Genomic DNA, 13,883 nt, shown 5'->3' with positions numbered 1-13,883 from the left:
ATCGTAACCGTTTTTGTTGCATTCCTGTATCTTTGCAATCGTTTTTAATTTTACCTTAGTATCAATAAAGTTTGAAAAGTTGAGTGATGCCCGTTTTCTTTGCTCACGTAAACAAAAGATAAAAACTTTTTACCACTTGTTTGTATAGACTGTAGGTCGACTAGTTTCATGAGTCGCAGGCAACTGCCGTTGTGAAGTTACGTCAGGGTTCAGATGGTGGTTGTTTTGGTGTTTGCCACTATTGTACACAAGCACATACAATACATCTGTAATAAATTTTTAAAAACTTCGACGTTAAACTTACGTCGCTATGAATTTGAATTAGGCAATGGCTTGGGTTTGTGCTTTTATTCGCTTAATGTGATTATTTCCCGTTTTAAGTGAAATTCTAGGTTTTACGATAAATTACGAAAAAATTAATAAGTTTACGAAGTTTGTATGTAAAGTATTATTTCTGTTATTGAATTTGTGTAAATAGAATAGATTGTTCTTTGGTCAAAGGATGTCCGCTTCACAACTGACAGATTTCTACGAAGTAGAAGAAGACCACCATCGCACATTTGACGAACATCAGGTGAAGAAAGTAAAAGTGTGAAATATTTTGTTCACTTATTCTCATATTTACTTCTGCAATGCATTTGTCGTCATTGAAAAGCTTCAAAAATGTTTAATTTTGCAATTCAGGAATTAGTATCATTTATAATTGATGCCGATAACCAATCAACCGTAAAACATTTTTAAGTGTTTAGCAAACGATGAAACACTTTTACCAAAACTAAGCATTGTAAGATTAAGAATCGCCATAAGATGCATATAAAACAGTGCCGTTATACCCTATGAATTCATACAGGTCAATTTCACGCCTGCGGTAGTTTTGACGATAAAGTTGCTTCGATGCAGAGAAGTGTCCATTTCGTTCTTTCAGGATATGGGTAAGCTGACCACGAATTACACCCAACTCGAACAACTATGTTGTTGTTTACTCGGAAACCGCTGATATAGTAATTTATTATGTTTACTCTTGAGAGACTGATTAGTCCAGAATGATTAGTCAAAGAAGCATTTCGTATATATAAACCTACCATAGAAACGTAAACTTAAATCTTCTTGGAAACGCTGCTTCAATATCTTACCATGTCATTTTCAGTCGATACACCGGACCCACAGTTCCAAGTAAGCTGTCCGACCATTCCTGATTCTTTGGTTCTTAAAACCCTCAACATGAAAGATGACTGCCCCACGTGCGAGATCAACGAAACGTTTCAATTTGTGATTCCGGATGATTTGAAAGATGAAGACATCTTGCCTGTCGTCGTAAGTTAATGACGCTGTTGTTTCTGATGATATAAAGCCGTTTTGGTATTCAACAAGTTAATTCCGCCTTCCTAGACGACGTGCCAATTTTCCATGCTTACAAACGGCTGGTAAATATCTGGACATGATTATATTCCATCAAGTAATAGTTCCGCAAACCTTGAAAAACACTGGAACTTGACTCAGTTTGGATTTAAGCAATTGCGTTGAAACGACATTTAGCACAATATTTTAGATACCTTTTATGCCTGAAAAGACATCAGTTTTGTGCTTTTTATCTTTGACTTCATTATGCAGTAATGTTTATATAATTACAAGCAGGAAAGATTGTTATTGTAAACTTGTCACCAACAAAAAAATCAAACTAAGTCTTAAACTTGGGCATTTTTATTGGGTAAGAGCAAGGATTGCTAATTTCAAATACTTAATAAATATAAGATATTATTTCAAGTAACGAATTCGAATTCGACTTGATTTACTAAAATAGAAATCTCTAACTGCAGATTCTGTAGCACCACTGTAAGTGCCTGATGATTACCGAGGCCCTAGAGTCTGCGTCCATTTAGTAAGAATATGTAGCACTTTATGTATTTGTGAATATAAACCTGCGTTTTTTATCCTATTGTTAACACGTGTAAAATGAGATATAATTTTGTCTTTACTTCCTTGTGCAACACATTCAAGGCTCAGAAGAGTGCAGTGTCACCTATTCATCGCTAGTGAATGAATGCTTTGTACACAATGGAATATACAATGGAAATAACAAGCCAAATAAATTTTTATTTTAGATTCAACTTTATGACACGAATTACTTCTTCGACAAGTGCTTTGGCGAGAAAACAATCAACGCCGGGTCGGAAGTAAAGCTCGGAACGCCAACATGGAAAACAGTTGATTTTGACGGTGTATGTAATTCCAAAAAACATCATGGTATCATTGAGACAATTTCTTAAAATATTTGTAGCCTTATTAAAATTTTTATTTTTTAATTTACTTTATTTAAATTAATATTTTTTATTCTTTATTTAATTAAAATATTATAGTATGTTCAATGTTTATTTGTTCATTTATGTAACTGTTAATTGATGTATTTAATAGGTATTCAAGTATTGAAGTGGCTATTATTGTTTAACCATATGTATTTTTAGCACGGATATCTGGACGTAGAAATCATTAAAACCAAGCGGTAAGGTTTCCGTTTAAACAAAAACATCGAAATAAACGTTTATTTTGTATTTGGCGCACCGTTTAATTTTCCACACTCAAAGAAATTTGTCAAGATTTACTAGCATTTACTTTCCAGCAATTACTTGAACAAAAACTTTTATCTTATTGGGCAATTAAATTTTCAGGACTAATCCGGACTTCCGGTATTCCGTGGGAATGCATCCAGAAGAGAAATTGTTTCGCAAGAGAAGACTACAGGTCGTATTCGAAAATATGAAAAAAGTGCTAGGTCATGAAAAATCGCCTCAATCTTTAAAAGAAGTAAGATGTACTTAGTTAAATTTTTTATTTTAAATCAAACCCAAAACGTGGCATAAATATTGCTAAACAAGTCTTTTGTTTTTTTAGACTCCAGTAGTATCTTTAGTGACATCTGGCGGTGGATATCGCGCAGCAGTTGGTATGTGTGGAGTTATGGAAGCTTTAAACGACGCAGGACTGATGGACATGTTCACCTACGCCGCTGGCCTTTCCGGCTCGGCTTGGTGAGTTAGCTTTTACTTATGTAGACCTACTATCAAAACCATCAATGTTTAGACCTCGATGTCGGAGTTTTCGCCTTTTAAAAGAAACTTGCTGTTTTCATCACAATTCGTCTTCAAATTCTTTTTTTGCAAAAACGTGATCAAAAATATGATTAAACGTCGCCATAACTTGTATTGAGTTTTAACCCGAATCTTGCTTCAACCCATTAATGTACCAGGTATCTTATGAGCGCTTACGCACTGAAAGGAATGCTCTCAGAAGAACAGACAGAATTTCACAAAGGCTTAAGGGAAAGGTTTGAAAACAATCTTTTCTTGGACATGGTGAACCCTTGTACTTTTTCTGAATACAGGTTTGTCGAAACAGTTATGGTGTTAAAAAGTTTGTTACTGTACATATGTTAAAAATTCTTTATTTTATCTTAAAAATTAGCATTTACATTTGTTTAAACTTTGTTTTTATATAAAAATTTTAATTGTACACGGAAATTTCTGATAATCTTGTTTTTAAATTGCAGGGCGTATCTGGCAAAGTCAAAAGATAAATATAAACAACCATATAGCTTCGTTGATTACTTTCCTGGTTTCTTGGTGGGCAAACACATGTTAGGCGAAAAGGTAGCAAGATCTTACAAAACAAAAAAGTTACAAATTTTTGACCCATATTTGAATACAAACTTGCAACTTCTTACGTCACCCAAACATCGGTTTCAAAACAATCTAAACTTAATTAGCTGCCTGTGAAGTCAATCGATTGTATTAACATTGAAATGAATACTTAGAACATTGATACCCGGCTGAGCGATTTGAAAGATTACGTTAATGACGGTAAAGTGCCACTACCAATTTTCGCATCTTTGCACGTTAAAAGCAACGTCCGGGCGTCCAAGTTTCATGGTTAGTCCTGCCTCTGTAGCCAAGTGTCAGGGATCAAAAACTTACAACAGATTGAAGTGTTATTTGTTACACAGCTTATCTTGAAGAAACCCCATTCGAAATCTCTCTTCCCGAGTTTGCTGTCGGTCTACCTCCGGACACGTTGGGATCAAGCTGGTGTGGAGGATTCCTGGCCTATAGAAAACCGGAAATGCCGCTTCACTTTAGCCAGGGAATGACCGGATGCGCTTTTTCTATCCTCCTCCAAACCTTTATTAATAACGGCACCGAAAATTCATCTGAACTGAGCAAATTTATTGGTAAATAAATTTAATATGTGTATTTTAATTGTACGCAAATGTAGAATAATTTTTGGATTCTTTTTGTTTTATTATTTACCAAAAACAATGAAAATATTTAACAAGTTTAAAAACTGAATGTTTTTAAAGAGTCAGAACGAATCAACGGTAGAAGACGCAAAGAAAATCGTGAAGTCGAGGTCAAACGATAAAAAAATTTACTTCTTTACTTTAAAGAATTTATTGGACAGTTTTTGAGCAAAGGTTTTGTTTCAGATCGAATCTGATGGATCAGACACAGAGTTCGAGGACGATGAAGAACCAGGTAAAATACTTTTAAAGCTATTTTTGCGTATTGTTATCCAAACACACGGGATACCACTATTTGTGTCAGTGAATTACCTAAACCAGCACTTTGAGAATTAATCAATTTATTGTTTTGATGACATTAATTTTGGTGCCCATTATTTCGTTCCATTTGTAAGCATGCACCTCGTTATTATTCACAATTAGTTGACTTGATTTTTAAATTAAAGACTAATGTACGCATATAACATTTCAACATTATTTAAACATTTTGTGTTTTGAAAAGTAAAAAAAAATCATTTTAAACTTCTTTCTAGTCACTGTACTTAAAGAGGAAGAAAGGAATGTCCTGCGTGTAAAGCCCGAAAGAGGGTGGATGGATTCAATGAAGTAAGTTCTTATTTTTAAATCGAAAATCACTTTTCAAAGAATGAAAAGGCTTGAGTTGGTCTCAGAACGATACTTACTGGAACGAGTTTTTTTACCGATCGTAACGCTTTCGTCGGCCGGTCAGCAAAACTACACAACTTTGTTCATGGATTTCATTCATTGGTGAGAGTACCCTTAAATCCATTGGCTAGCCAGGAATCGCACAGCTGCGGTAAGTTTAAAGATGAAACTCTGCTACTAAAAACATAACGTTAAGAAATTTGATTAAACAGAGGCTTAATAGCCGTTTTCTCTTTGACGCAGGTCAAAGAGAGGAACTTATAGAAGAACTAGGAGTACAAAAACCCACGATTATGATGTCAGTTAAAAAGAAAACTATATCAATTGTTGACGCAGGTAATCCTATGCAATTGTTCTAAAACAGGCTGTCACTATTTTATGGGTGATAGAAATTCATCTTCTAGAATTTTAGTCTTGTCTGTTTGGTATTATCATTATCAAGTTGCATTTAAAGTGCTAATTACATTGTTACAACCTCAACTTGCTTCATGTGACAGGCATTCTCTTCAATACTCCTACCAGCATAGTTCTACGACCTCAGAGATGCCTTGACTTGATGATTGTCATGGATTTCACGGCGTACGAATCTGATGACACATTCAATTATTCGGTAACTGAACTTGAATAAATTAGTGTTTCTTTCATGAACTGAAATATGAAAAATCGATTTTATGTCCAAAATATTTTCATTGTTTCAAATTTTTTCCTAATTGTTCGCAGTATTTTTTTAGATAACTTTTATAAGAAAAACATCTATTAAATACGGTTATTATTTTGAGAATAGGCCTATATAGGCCTATAAGCCTATATATAGTAATATAAGCCTATATATATATATAATATAATAATAAGCCTATATATATATAGGCTTTAAAAGAGTTTGTTTTTATAATCGGTTAACATTCCAAACAGTTACCATTTTATTGATGTTAATATCTACTCTCTACTGTATACGTAAAAAATAAAGACTTTTATAATTTTAAAAGTTGAATTATTTTTCAATTTAACACACATACAGACCATTTTATCTGCTGCTGCGCATGCGTGGAGAGCTGGTCTTCATTTTCCTCCAGTTGATTTCGAAGAACTCACAAATCTTCCACCCAAAGAGTTTCTCATCTTCCCAAGCGACCACGATGACTGCCCGACCGTTCTATGGTTCACCTTGTCCAACAAAGCATTTAAAAACTTAAACAATTACAAACCAAGATCGAACGAAAGGCCTTCTGGTATTTTTTTAATGTTTTTGGAAAGCTTTTGTTGGAATTTTTGAAAGTTTTTCGATTCTAATACATTTGTAATTTCACAGATGGAAGCAAATTCAATGACTTCCCAGTGCTCAGTGATGGATCTGCTTACAGCACTTTCAAGTTCCAATACAACAAACTCGACTTTGACCGGTTACGTGAGTTGATGTACCACAACGTGACAAGCCACAAAGAGGTAAGTTTTTTGCGAGCTTAATAAATCAGCAATATATAGAATGACTGGCAACTGTAAAAACTATAAGGAGATGGAAAATTTCATGAAAAAAAATATTCACAGGAAATCCACGCTGCTCTGCAGGAAGCAATTGAGAGAAAACGACGACGAATCATGAAGCATTGACTAAACATGTGTGTTTATATGTTGATCGGTCTGCCTTTTCTTTAATTCTTTTGTGAACAGTGATTGCTGAAATAAATAATTTGAAGTAAAGAGAGATGTGAGTGATGGAGCTCTATTGGTGGGTGATAAAGATAAAGTTTATCAAGCAATTACCTACGGCAATTGATTCCGAATGTCGAGATTGCTTTGCTGTGGCTGCTGCTCGGATTTATTTCTCGGTCGCTGTAGTCGGACTATGCAAGTCCAATTGTTTTGTCATAGATTATGCTGACATCAGCTCATGCATGTACAAATGAAGTAAGCTGAGCATACCGATGTCAAACTTTCGCTCGAGAAAAAGCGTACCTTACGGTCTCCACTGACATTTACAGAGCCTAAAGGCTCCCTGATTTCAGAAATAATGTAGCTAACAGTCTTATATTCGAAGAAATATCGTAAAAACTCTGGCAACGCACAAATGATGTCATTTTGCTGTAGGAAAAACTACGCTGAAGTTTTTGTTTCTGAAACAGGCAGCAGGATATTCAAAGTTCAAACACAAGCAGGGCAGGGATTTCCATGATCAATAGTTCTCCAGTATTCAGGAGTTGCCTAATAAACATGTGTGTACGTAGACAACGTCTAGCCGGGACTCAGGATGATCATGACAAATTGATGATCATAATTAACAGCAAATGGTGTACCAGGACCTTTCTAATAGCAGCGCAATAAACATATTGCAGGTATGTAAGCGATTTTATTACATCAATAACTATAGTTTAGGACAGAGTTACGTCTTTCATTGGAACATTTATTGAAAAATATAACTTAATTATTGCATAGCCCGCGGAATTCGCTCGGAAGTACTTGCAAAGAAAAAAAAACAAAAATCAATTTCATTAAACTTTGCATCGCGACGGACGTAGCACAAGGTGAAAAAATCAAGATTGAAAATCGGATAAGGAAAAATCAACTCAGCCTCACAGCATATGTGATTTTTGAAAGCAAGGGATTTTCCACATTAAGCAGAAGTGGTAATAGACATCATAGATTGGCAGACCAGCCGGGACCTGACACGGTCTTCGAATTAACTAGGCGTAGAATTCCTGCATTTTTCCTTGCCTATTAAAACGGGACTAAAACTTGTAATTAATGAGGATTCAGTCGAACGAAATTCAACAGATAAATTGCACATACACATTTGCAATTAAAACAGCTTTTAATATACAGCTTTCAACTCTTCCGTGGACAGCCAATCGTTGGCGACAGACTCTCTTAGTCTTTCAGGAATTACGCGATTCCGCATAATAGATACAATAGCGCAAATATAATGACGATAGGCCAATGTTGAACTAAGCTACTTGGACTATATTACTACGTAGAAATACGCTTTTCGTTCTTAATTTTCTACATGTATTGTACATAATTACTCGATTGTCAGCCACGGCTTGTAAAATTATTTTATTAATACTTTTGCGAATTCTTTGTTTTTATCAAACCAAAATTTCATCCGGTGCTTTCATGTTAGCCACACGCCCACAATTTATCAATAATAATAACTGTCTTTGTTCTTTTATTTCTCTGTATGCGACACTGTCGTAGAGCATAGAGAGTATACTGCAGGAGCTTACTGTACAATGTACATCATGTTCCAGTGCGGCTTACAATCGAGGGTGGTTCGCAAACAACGGCGGCTGACAATTGGTATGTGAGTTTATTTCTGTTTGCTTGTGCGGTCAGTTGTAATTGCAGCCTTCAAACAAGCAATGGTGAATCTAGGACGGCAACTCCGGCGGCGACGCCGCCATCATTATGTTCGTGGGACTTCGAACGCAGAAGATGGCCGGCAGAATAATTTTCAATTATTTCAGTTCCACGGCTGCAATGGAGAAGAAGTTAATTTTCTACGATTTCGGTCATTGAAAAAATAGTAGGTCTAATTACAAAATAAGTTTATTGTATTTAAAAAAAATAAAATAAACTGAGTTCTGTTGAGAAAATAAGAACAACACAGACAAACTTACGTCAGTATAACTCCGTAAGTCCCAAATTCGCTGATGGCATTTACTTTTTGGTGACCACTAGCCGTAACAAATATATTATCCAATGGTTTTGGGCATATTTTTTCCATCAAAATATAAGCACATCGTCTTTCATCATTGCCAATCTCACTGAGTAAAGTCACTATATCTTCACCATAGACATTGTTGCCTGATAAAAAATATGAATAAAAACACTTTCTATATTATTGAGTACTCCCAGAAAGTTTTTTAAAAGTATTCTAATTCAGTGAAACTACTTTTACCTCCCCCTTCACGCTGTGGTTTCAGAACATAGTGGTCAGGATTTGTACGAGCCATTTGTACAGCATTGTCACCATCAGAATTCTGTGTTATGAAAATAACTTGAGTGTCATAAACTTAGGATATTAATAGACAGCCCATAAAAATTGAATCGTGTAAGATTTATGATTAAAATGCAAAAATAAAAACTGTTTAACAGGATTGTAAAAAATTGGGAAGCTTTAATTTAAAAAAGACTACGTCAAACTGAGTGATCATTTGATCCAGCTGAATGCAATTGCCTTCAACGTTGTATCACCCAAAGAATGTTCTTCATTCTACGATGACTTCCTAAGAGGTCAACACAACAATGAATTTACCATATCTAGTGCATAAAGTCCAGCAAAAGTGCTCCTCATTTTTTGAACAACATCTTCATCGTCAATGAACTTCTCAAGGACATTAGGTTGTGCCAGCACTTCCTGCATCTTCTTACATCCAGCAAGTTGGTAGCCAACACTGGGACAAAGTATGGCACAACTCTTCTCCAATTTAAGACGGACATCCCAGAACTACAATCAAAATAGTTTAGCTGCAACGAGTCGTTTGCCGTATGTTGAAGCCTGTAAGACCAAACTTTCCTTTATACAAAAATTTTCTACAACAATACCTGCTCATTAGTGTAATCATTGGGGGTGTAACCAGTGCGAAAGTAAACAACGGCAACTTCTTCATCATTCCTAGTGAAGTAATGAAAATACAGAACATGTCATGTTTATGACTTGTTGTTAAGAACATTGCAAACATAATTCGCTGAATGTTCACATCTTACATTGTAATTTTCCTATCAGAAGACAACACAATACTTTTAAGAAGTTCTGTGAATGTTTTTCTTTTCACAATGATGCTTTCATTAATTTCATGAATAGCGTATTCCAGTGCCCGCTGATCAAAGAAATTTGCTTCATTTTCCTCGACTAGAAATACAACAATTGCATCTGAATTTCCGTAAGTCTCCCAAGCAGCGACCAAACCATGTGCAACTTTAGTTAATGCTTCATTTTTAGGCATTTGTGTAGTCAGAGGTTTCATTTTGGCATCTTTCAAGACCTTGCAATGGACAGAGTTAATTCGACTGCCAAGTCCAATAAAGCTAGCAGCAATGGTATTCACTTCAATTTGCTTCGGATTGTTCGTTTCCGTCCTATTTTTTTCGATGACACAATCAAACATGTAATCAGAGCGAAAAATTCCCAACTGTAACTGCTAGGTAAAATATAACAAAATCAAGTTTTTATAATATTTTTAATCAAGGATAAAATTAAAATATGAAATAAAACAAAACCATCAAAAAGTAAACAAAAAATTTAGGTATGTTACTTAGGCATTTATGACAATGAGAGGAATTAGAACTTAACACACAAATGCGCCGCTATGACAAAAAAATGTAAATCTATTTATATATATTATAGATTCAATTACAAATTTTCCAAATCATCAGAATAATTACCTGCTTCACAGAAGTTTTTGAAGCTTTATAAATGTTATATAACTTCTTGGTGAAATCATCAACTTTGATAACACTGTAAAAATTAAATCTTTAAAACTGCAGCTTTCATTTACAACATTCCATGTATCGTTGCATTGGAATGATTAAATCATTTAATACTAAAGAACAGATACAAATATTCTCACCTCTGAAAGACAGATGACATAAATTCATCGTCCTGGCTAACATCATGGATCAACTTATTAATGTGAGGTTGTAAAAATGTCAAAAGTTGAAATCCATCTTTTGTGATCGGGGATGGAAACAAAGAAAAAGGAGCACATTTATATCTCTACAATTGCAAAGTAACAAGCTGATATAACCATGCGCCACTAGCATTCAAGTGAGATAACAAAAACTTAAAATTAGGAGTAGCTGAGGAATAGCGGAACAGCACATTTCAACTTGTTATGTGGTTGATTGACAGCCATTTTAGTACCAAAATACATTGTGTTTGTGTTTTATATGCAGGTACAAATTTTGTGTGTAAGTTTATGCTTGATTGAATAATGCTGAATACTGTGAGGAACAGGTAGCTGTAAAGTAATTTACTATACTACTACTAGTACTACCACTAATACTAATAATAGTTTGTAACTAGGTTAAAATAAAATGCAGTGACTATATCACTAGCAGGTGGCATTGTAGAAATTGTTTCAAAGATGGGCAGCTGTATACCATAGAAAAACTGCAACCAGTTAAACTTCATAAGTAAAGGTTGGATTAAGATTTAAGTCAATTTAAGGAATAGATTGAGGAAACATTGAGTTAAGTAATGCTTAAGCAAGAAAAAATGTCCTAACTGTACAATTTTTCCCAATAAAGTTACAAACATTACCATTCTAAAAATTTTTTAAAATTGATATATTCAATAAGTAAGTATTAGCTTAAATGTGAAGAACTTCATCATTTCTGAAATAAAGCTGTGTTTAATATTAAAAGCCATATGTATTCGTACATTTTGTTATATTGTTGGGATTTTAACTACTAAGTTGTATACGGCTGCGCATAAAGCAACTTATGATAGGTACCGGTATATATAACACATGAAACAACTATGAAAAGTAGCCTAAGAACAGAAAGTGGTAAACGTATTCAGAGTCAATTGATAACTAAGTGTGTGGCAGATAACATAATTAATCTCATTTGTTTACAGCTTAAATATATTTTAAGCAAAGATATCATTTATGTAGAATAACTATTGTGAGGTTGCAATACACCAAAAACAGGATTAAAATGCAAACCTTAACAGAAGATTGGTCGTCTTTACATAAAATAACAATTCCTTTAGAAACAGAATGATCACGAGCGTTTCCAGCCAAGTTGTCATAGTTTTCTTCTTGCAGTTTTGTGAATAATGGTATCATGTTTTGTCCGTTAAGTAACTTGTGCATTACACTGATATAACAATGGTACTTCTGTACTAACATATACTTAATCAAATTTTTTTACTTCTGCTTCACAACAATGTAACATTAAAAACTACCCAAGCACGGGTTTATAAATTAAATTTTTGAAAACTTTTCTGAAGAGATCTTAGAGGTGCAGGATGACAGAAATTGGGGAGCACTGGGTGCAATTTTGAAGCTTACAATCATCAAAAGAATGAAAAACAAACTAAATAAATGGGAACTTATAGAATCGTCCATTTAATCAGTGTGTTCAAGTGGTCTTAAAATGTTTACGAGTCTAGATCAACGAAAGGTCGCACTTTTCTTACAGCTGACATTGGGATGCAGCAAGCTTAAAATATCTCAAGTGGGTTTGCAGTTGTGACTCTTTCCACTAAGGCACATTAGCCTACATAAAAGTTAATAAAATCCAAGCACTCAGGCAGCCATTCTCGTCTAGGCTTTAGGTTGCCATCCAGCATTCATCAAGTGAAACCTCTGAAATAAAAATCCAGCAATCTTGAACCTGGTAGTCCATATTTCGCATGTCGAGTACCGGATAACCTACAGGCTGCCACTAGCCTATTTCCTTAACTGGGAAGTACGGCAGGTTTCGATGACAAATCGTACGTGTAAAATCGCAAATTTTGGCGTAATGACGCGAACTGAAAGCTCAATTCATTGTTTATTTATTTAAAATGGGCGTTCAGATCGTGACCTACATGTTGATGAATTTTTTGCGTGCAGGTGCCACGCTTTCTGCTATGGTTATGGCCTATTTCACCGTTCGTACGTTCGAAGTTATTTTTCATTAACTTCAACAAAACCTAAATAGCTAAAATCAACTTTTTGCATACTGATACTCCTAACCTACAGAGCATCCCCGAGTAAAGTCAAAGAATTGTAGCGCCTTTTCAGCTGAAACCAACTTTAATCCCAAGTTTAGCTTTTGTCTCGTTGTAGGGCAAGTCCCTATTAAACTGCTGCTCTAATTGTCACCATGATTCAGCATTTGTGTTCCTAGCGTTCCCACCCACAGACGTTTTATTTCTTGTGGCTGCTGCTTTGTTTAGACTAGGGTTTCTCAACCGGGGTCCACGAACAGATGCCTTACTACTTACTAGTGAGCTATAATGTAGTAGTAGGAGGGGACAGGGCAAAGCGGTTTCTCACGTTTTTGTGCTTATGCTTCCTGTGCAAAATTAGCGGCGTCAAAGCCACTGCAAAAGAAATAGTGAAGTAAAACGTGTTTTGCAACCAACAATCTACATTTTTGGATGAGCAGAGGTCACGAATTTTGATTTGATTTGCGAATTTTACCAACTATATTAAAACTAAAAAGAAATAGAACGTTCCGTTGCTATTCGAATCCATACAAGGATCGGTAAATGAAAATATTTTAGTCTCTGCACCAAGCATGTTAATCTCGCGGAATTAGTTAGCTCAAGTGTGGGCCGTGTTTTTAGTTTTATAATCTTACTTCCAGAAATCACATTTAGGGCCAGTTCAAGTTGCTGGATACATCCCTAAAAGTAAGCGGTGGTTTTATATAAGTTATAGGCTACAGTAGCTTATTTTTTCAAGAATTTTGCAGATTTTATTGACTCACATATGTATCTGAATAAAGCAATTATTATATCAAAGGTTTTTTAGTTATTGTGACCAAATGTTGTAACCCTTAGGAGTACTTCGGTTGTTATGGAGTTACACTTATAATTCATGGTTACAAGGTTATAACGTGAGTTGTTCTGACTATATTCAATGAGTCTCGTATCTATCGGCCGTGAAATCTTCCGCAACTAAAATTCTCATATAATTAAACTTGCATTCAATTCGACTGACTTTGTCCATATAAATGTTCTTGTTTACTTACATCGCAATATATTCCAATTCCGCTAAAGACTAGAACAACATCACGAAACAATGGCTTGAGCATTGAACTAACAAAAGTCCAAATTAGACTGGGTTATAGCCTACTAGAAGAGTAATAATAATGAGTTACTTTGGGCGTCAACCCATAGTTAATATACACAACTTTTCTGGTTAGTGCAAGAATACACGTTATAAAGAAATAAACGTAATAGCGACACGAAACGCCAGTGTAAACGTTTGACAAG

The 13,883-nt window shown here is 34.9% G+C and overlaps 2 protein-coding genes across 4 annotated transcripts; one reads left to right on the top strand and one right to left on the bottom strand.

Moving 5' to 3' along the window:
- The first annotated feature begins 220 nt into the window (after positions 1 to 220).
- On the top strand, positions 221 to 6,659 carry LOC143452737 (cytosolic phospholipase A2-like). 2 transcript variants are annotated; one of them, XM_076953799.1, is made up of 20 exons: positions 221 to 574; positions 851 to 932; positions 1,148 to 1,314; positions 2,103 to 2,219; positions 2,463 to 2,500; positions 2,667 to 2,802; positions 2,890 to 3,026; positions 3,245 to 3,379; positions 3,545 to 3,644; positions 3,809 to 3,923; positions 3,998 to 4,222; positions 4,352 to 4,401; positions 4,478 to 4,526; positions 4,825 to 4,897; positions 4,963 to 5,108; positions 5,201 to 5,293; positions 5,455 to 5,567; positions 5,976 to 6,186; positions 6,267 to 6,400; positions 6,503 to 6,659. In XM_076953799.1, exons 1-20 carry the CDS (start codon positions 503 to 505, stop codon positions 6,563 to 6,565), a joined length of 2,256 nt encoding a protein of 751 aa, XP_076809914.1. In that variant the 5' UTR covers positions 221 to 502; the 3' UTR covers positions 6,566 to 6,659. The 2 variants fall into 2 exon arrangements, with proteins under 2 accessions (XP_076809914.1, XP_076809915.1); XM_076953800.1 differs by lacking the exons at positions 221 to 574; positions 851 to 932; positions 1,148 to 1,314 and having other exon boundaries at positions 2,106 to 2,244.
- A 1,331-nt stretch (positions 6,660 to 7,990) lies between these two features.
- On the bottom strand, positions 7,991 to 12,667 carry LOC143451489 (glutathione synthetase-like). Of its 2 annotated transcripts, none has more exons than XM_076952096.1 (9): positions 11,620 to 12,667; positions 10,522 to 10,667; positions 10,337 to 10,409; positions 9,659 to 10,089; positions 9,497 to 9,566; positions 9,207 to 9,398; positions 8,850 to 8,931; positions 8,569 to 8,755; positions 7,991 to 8,423 (listed from the first exon to the last, which is right to left on the bottom strand). In XM_076952096.1, exons 1-9 carry the CDS (start codon positions 11,803 to 11,805, stop codon positions 8,300 to 8,302), a joined length of 1,491 nt encoding a protein of 496 aa, XP_076808211.1. In that variant the 5' UTR covers positions 11,806 to 12,667; the 3' UTR covers positions 7,991 to 8,299. The 2 variants fall into 2 exon arrangements, with proteins under 2 accessions (XP_076808211.1, XP_076808210.1); XM_076952095.1 differs by having other exon boundaries at positions 9,659 to 10,092; positions 11,620 to 12,664.
- Positions 12,668 to 13,883: the final 1,216 nt, after the last annotated feature.

The sequence above is a fragment of the Clavelina lepadiformis genome, chromosome 4 (assembly GCF_947623445.1).
Source record: "Clavelina lepadiformis chromosome 4, kaClaLepa1.1, whole genome shotgun sequence".
Taxonomy (NCBI): domain Eukaryota; kingdom Metazoa; phylum Chordata; class Ascidiacea; order Aplousobranchia; family Clavelinidae; genus Clavelina; species Clavelina lepadiformis.
This window is presented reverse-complemented; position numbering and strand designations above follow the sequence as displayed.